At 50.2% G+C, this 6,371-nt stretch overlaps 1 protein-coding gene across 1 annotated transcript; it reads left to right on the forward strand.

Annotated features, from left to right (window-relative positions):
* Positions 1 to 1,604: 1,604 nt before the first annotated feature.
* Positions 1,605 to 5,388, forward strand: SLC25A6 (solute carrier family 25 member 6). The gene is made up of 4 exons (XM_056493608.1): positions 1,605 to 1,886; positions 3,022 to 3,508; positions 4,205 to 4,345; positions 4,744 to 5,388. The coding sequence occupies exons 1-4, from the start codon at positions 1,776 to 1,778 to the stop codon at positions 4,899 to 4,901; spliced, it is 897 nt and encodes a 298-aa protein (XP_056349583.1). The 5' UTR covers positions 1,605 to 1,775; the 3' UTR covers positions 4,902 to 5,388.
* Positions 5,389 to 6,371: the final 983 nt, after the last annotated feature.

Raw genomic sequence — 6,371 nt, forward strand, 5'->3', positions numbered from 1 at the left:
GTTTGACAGGTTCAAAATATCAATTTCAGTATAGGTAAGATAAGCAGTTACTGATGGAAACCAGGCCTGTCTTGGTAGTGCCAGAGTGCTTGCTCTGACAGCCTGCAGAGGAGGTTTTTCAGCATCTAACTTGGAGTGCCCTTACAAGAAGCTGGAATCACCCCATCCTATTGTCCCTCTGTTGTCCCACAGGAAACTGCCGCTAAATCCTTTGCTATTCCATTGTCTTGGATCAGTTCAGTGACATACAGAAAAGCACCATGATGTGACCCTTGGCACTGGCAGTGCTAAGGAGAAGGTGGGAACAGAACTTGGGAACAAGGATATGCCATCGATCAGCATTACCCAGAGGGTGGTGGGCATAGAACAAAATCAACTGGTGCCTGGACAGTGCCTGAAATCTGCTCCCCTCCACCTGAGAGCTGCTGCTCACCCGCAGGGACCCCATGCAGAAAGCTGTGTCTCCCTCCTAGAGTGGCTTCCAGCAGTTGCCACAGAAGGAGCCTCCCAGTTCACTTGCTTGTGCTGCTCACTGACTGCTGCGTGGGCCCACAGATCCAGTTCACACTCAGCTTCACAGAATCAGAATCAAAGAATCAGTCACATAGGAAAAGAAACCTCAGATCATCAAGTACAACCTCTGACCCAAGACCACATCAAGCAGATCATGGCACCAAGTGCCACATCCACTCTTTCCTTAGAAACACCAAGGGATGCTGACTCCACCACTTCCCTGGACACTCCATTCCAATGTCTCACCACCCCTCCTAATGTTCAACCTAACCCTCCCCTGGCACAGCTTAAGACTGTGTCTCTGATCCTGTGGCTGGTTGCCTGGCAGAAGAGCTGACCCTGCCTGGCTGCAGCCTCCTTCCAGGTGGTTCTAGAGTGACAAGGTCACTCCTGAGCCTCCCTTTGTCCACGATGAACGACCCCATCTCCCTCAGCCGCTCCTCACAGGACCTGTGCTCCAGACCCTTCCCCAGCTCCATTGCCCTTCTCTGGATCCACTCCAACACCTCAGTGTCCTTCCTGGATTAAAGGGCCCAGAATGGGCGCAGTACTCGAGGAGTGGCCTCACAGTGCCGAGCGCAGGAGCAGGATTACTGTCCTGGTCCTGGTCCTGGTTCAAAGCCAGGATGGCGCTGACTTTCCTGGCCGCCTGGGCACAGCCTGGCTCATTTCCGATGCTGTCCCTTTTACGGGCCAGTTTTCCAGCCAGTCTGCCACCATCCCGTAGCGCTGCATGGGGTTTTTGTGACCCCAGTGCACTTGGCATTGGGTCATGTTGAACCTCACACAACTAGCGCCCATCGATGCAGACGCCTCTGCAGAGCCTGCGTGCCGGGCGGTGCGGGACCCGCTGGGCTGTGCAGGCTGGTTGCGGGCGCTACTGCCAGCGGCAGCAAGCGATCGCGGGCAGCGCCTGGGAAAGCTGGTGTGGCGGTGACAATCGTGTGAGCAGCGCGCTGCCCCGCAGGCTGGCGGCAGGGCCGGGCCGGGGCGGCGGCGGGGCGGGGGCAGGCCGGGCCGGGCCGGGCCGCCCGGGTGACGCGGCGCTGCGACACTGGCGCCGCAGCGGGGCGGAGTGCGAGGGGAGGCGCGGGGCGGGGCCTTTCGCCGCAAGCCACGCCCCCGGCGCGGTCCGGCCAATGGGACGGCGGGGGGCGTGGCCGGCGCGGCCCGGCATTAAGCCCATGCGCGGGGGCGCTCCCGCCCTTTCGGCTTGAGCGGCAGCAGCGTTTCCCTCCCGGCGGCTCCGGCGCGGCGCGAACATGGCGGACCAGGCCATCTCCTTCCTCAAGGACTTTCTGGCGGGCGGCGTCGCCGCTGCCATCAGCAAGACCGCGGTGGCCCCCATCGAGCGGGTCAAGCTCTTGCTTCAGGTCAGCAGCGCGGGCGAGAGCGGGCAGCGCGGGCGGCGCCCGTCTCTGCCCCTGCGGCGCCGGGCGAGGACAGAGGGACGGACGGGGGCGGGGGCCGCGGGCAGCGCGGGACAAAGGGCGCGAGCGAGCCGGCGGCGGCGGGCGGGAAGGTCACGTGGGCGGCGGCGGGGAAGCCGGAGCCGGTTCCGCCGAGCGGGGCGGGGAGCGGAGAGAGGGCCGGGCCGGGCCGGGCCGATGGAGGCGGCCGCCGCTGGTGTCACTTCCTGCCACCCCGCTGCCGGCGCCGAGGGCACGGCGGGGAGGGGAGGGCGCCGCTCTCCGCCGCCATCTTGGCGGCCTTCACGTGACGCGCGCGCGGGCCGCGATTGGGCGGCGGGCGGGGCGGGGTCGGGGCGCCGCCGGCGCGCGGGGCCCGGCGTGACCCGGCGCGCCCCAAGGTGACTCGAGTGACCTTCGCGCCCGGCCCGGGGCCGGCGGCGCCTCCTCGCTCCCTGCCCTGCCCTGCCCCTCGGGCTGCCGGCTCTGCCGCCCCACGCGGCTCTCTCCGGAGAGTCCCGTCCGTCAGTAAAGGCTCTCGCCTCTTTGTAGGTGTATTTGTCGTGATGTATGTCTTATACTTGCGCTTGTACCTCACAGAATCAGTTAGGTTGGTAAAGACCTCAGAGAGATCATGAAGCCCATCCTAATGTCACCATTTAAATTGGACATTTGGTGCTAAGGGCCACGTCCAGTTTTGAACACCTCCAGGGATGGCTGCTTCACCGCCGCCCTGGGCCATCAATTTCAGTGTCTAATCACTTTTTGCCTGAAGAAATTCCTCCCCTAATTCGCCCTAAACCTTCCTTGGCACAGCTTGAGGCTGTGCTCTCTTGCTGTGTTGCTAGTTGCCTGGGAGGAGAGGCTGGCTGCCACCTTGCTACATTTTCCTTTCAGATATGAGGAATTGCTCACAGCTGCCTATTCTTTTGGCAAGTCTCGATTTCTGAGAAAGCTTGGAAACAATTTTAAGTCTTTTTCTTAATAATACCAACAGTGACCATTGAGGATTAACAGTTTATATTAGATGCAGGTTTAAGCTCAGCTGCAGCATAAACCTGTCGAGGCAAGTGATCAATACTTGTGTTTTTATTTGCAGGTGCAACATGCGAGCAAACAGATTGCTGCTGACAAGCAGTACAAGGGTATCATCGATTGTGTAGTGCGTATTCCAAGGGAACAAGGAGTGCTGTCGTTCTGGAGAGGAAATCTGGCAAATGTCATCAGATACTTCCCAACTCAAGCTCTTAATTTTGCCTTCAAGGATAAGTATAAGCAGGTGTTTTTGGGAGGTGTAGACAAGCACACTCAGTTCTGGAGGTATTTTGCTGGTAACCTGGCATCTGGTGGTGCAGCTGGAGCCACTTCCCTCTGCTTTGTCTACCCCTTGGATTTTGCAAGAACCCGTTTGGCTGCTGATGTTGGAAAAGCTGGCGCAGACAGAGAATTCTCTGGTCTTGGGGACTGTCTAGTCAAAATCACCAAGTCTGATGGTGTGCGTGGCTTGTACCAGGGATTCAATGTCTCTGTCCAAGGCATCATCATCTATAGAGCTGCCTACTTTGGGATCTATGATACAGCAAAAGGTAATATTTCAGAGGGGACCTGTGTTTAGAACTGTGCTGTCTGGTTTTGGATCGGTGAAGGTGGATATCAGTGCCACATTCGTGACACTGCTGTATACAAGGGGAAACTTGTGCATGAATTAATGGCAGCAGCCTACTTGCAAGTACTGGTTTTGTACTTCAGACAGTTGCCCCTAAGGCCAGGGGAGTATGTTGGTGACCAGACATAATTAGAATAATTTATTTTTTGTTCAGTGCATGCTGAAGTTACATTGGTCCAGTCCACACTTTGACCAGTCCAAGTATGTTTAGCAGAATGGGATTAAGCAGTGCTTTTGCAAAGTAATTTTTCAGCTTGACATTTGGGCAAATAAGCCATTGATGCTAGTTTATGGTGTAGCATTATCCACATGTACAGTGACTTTGTTTAATGACATTTTTTTATTAAAAGTGTAGTGAATAGTCAAGTCTTCTCATGCCAGTCTAAAAAGGATGCTTGTGCTTAAATGGTAACCTGTTTTGATTACTGAGAATTAAGTATTCTAGATATGGTTTCAGTATGTTTAAAGTTTGTGAAGTGTTTTGCTACAATTTTATTTAGAGTAGGGTCTACAATGTTTCATACTAATTCATCTAGTAAAATAGCCATCATGCAGTGAGGGAGCCAGAGGAGGGTTTGCAAGGTAAAAAGCTAATTACTTTTTTGTTCCATTGCAGGCATGCTCCCAGATCCCAGAAATACTCACATTGTTATCAGCTGGATGATTGCCCAGACAGTGACTGCTGTGGCTGGCGTGGTTTCCTATCCTTTTGATACGGTGCGGCGTAGAATGATGATGCAGTCAGGACGCAAAGGAGGTAGGCTGTAAATCCATGGAGCTGTTAATGCTGTTAAAATAGCATTAACACGATGGAGCTCTTTTTTAATAATAGCCATCCTCACAGTTACAGTTCGTTGTTCCATAAATCTGGTTTACTACATTGTACTCAGATGAGGAAATGCAATAAGGCTCAACTTAAAATTGTCAGGATTTATGCTGAGGATTTTTCATTATGGAGCATGAAATAAAAAAAAAAAAAAATGTTTGCATTATCAAAAGGTATTAGAAAGAACCCAGAATACTTCTAGTAAGTATTGTTACAGTCTTAAATAGTAGTTTGAGACCTCACAAAGCAGTTAACTGAAACAGGGCGGTTTTTAAAATTATCTGAGATACAACAGAAATTAAGAATAACTCTTTGCTCTTTCCCTGCAGCTGATATCATGTACTCTGGAACAATTGACTGCTGGCGGAAGATTGCCAGGGATGAAGGAGGAAAGGCCTTCTTCAAGGGTGCATGGTCCAATGTTCTCAGAGGCATGGGGGGTGCTTTCGTGCTTGTGCTGTACGATGAATTCAAGAAAGTAATTTAAACAGCCTAAATAGAATTGGAAATCAAGTTGAGCAGATCATGTAGAATAACTACCATTATGGACCATTGACCTTCAAGAAATTCCTGTGAGTCTTATTTATCGGAGCCAGATGATACTTCTAGATGGGGCTAGAAACTGACATAGAGGACTGATCCACTTCTCTCTAACATGCATGAAGACACTGAATCTGGCAATTCAGTGTAGCAATTTTTCTTTACAGCAGTAAGGAATGAGTGGTGTTGGTTCTGGGTCCAAAGTTGTTAGGTCCAGTTTAGGCAGAAAAACATCATTTGCCTATGGATCAGTCTCCAGTTTCAAGTCCTATCTTCTAGGACCATAAAATTGTATTTGAAAGCATTTGCTAACAAATCATGTTCTTTTCCACTTGTACTGAAGCACTATGTACCATTTTGCACAGCTGAACATCTAGCAACTATGTTCTTAAATTGGGGCATTCTGCTGTAAAACAATAAACATACTTACTCGGTCTGTGTTGAAATTATTACATAAAAGCTTTGGGAAAGCCTCTTGTATTTGAAAACTTGTTTCAGATCATGGGTCCTCTGATACCCTTACACTGCATTCTGTAACAAAATAAGCTTTTTTAAAAATTAATTAAATGTGAGATCTTTAGAGAGGAGGGGTGGGGAAGCATGGATTATACTAATAGAAACCACTCCCATTCTTTGTGCCTGATCGTATATGATGGGCTGCTGCAAGTGGCTTTTTGCATGATTCTTAGAAATTGATTTAACACTTACGTGATTTAAAATGGGTGGGGGAGGGAGGTGTTCAATTGTAGTGCTAGGAAAACCCAAAGTAACAACTGTCAAAAAGTTACTCTTGCCCTTTTGGTAAAACAGCCTAAAATAAATTTTTTTTTTGTTAAATCAGTGTGGAAAACATCATGGCATCCATGCAAAAACCCAGGAACCCAGTAAATGCCTTCAACTGCTGAGTGACATATGTATTGTATTGTTGCTGCTGATTGGAAATGTTGGTTGTGGCATTCAGGATACTGTGTGGCCTCAGCTGTAGCAGTGGTCAGTAGCTCTGGAAGGTTGAATCTAATCTGAAATGAGTTGCAGTCTAATAGGTGAAGTTGAAGGGGTGTGGGGGAAGGGATGTGTGTGCTTCTGTGTAGCTGTAAAATAATAGATCAAAGTAGGTCAGCCTTCAGTATTAACTGGTTGATGTTTAGGGATGGTCAGAAGACCAGACTGAGTAATTTCTTTTAACTGCTCTTTGAGATAATGTAATACCTATGTGCCGTTCTTCATATGTATATATAATCTTTTGTACTTTGTAATCTGCAGAGACATGGTAGAGGGACCAGTAGAGGAAAACAAGGTGTTAATCTTCATGTTTTAAGAACTCCCTATATCTTGAGAAAGGAAAAGTGTGTCATTATGTGACTCAGTGAAGGCTGACTGAGCTGTCTTGAGTTCTTCTGTGCCTTCTGAGATTGCT

Source organism: Oenanthe melanoleuca, chromosome 1, assembly GCF_029582105.1.
Source record: "Oenanthe melanoleuca isolate GR-GAL-2019-014 chromosome 1, OMel1.0, whole genome shotgun sequence".
In the NCBI taxonomy this organism is placed as follows: domain Eukaryota; kingdom Metazoa; phylum Chordata; class Aves; order Passeriformes; family Muscicapidae; genus Oenanthe; species Oenanthe melanoleuca.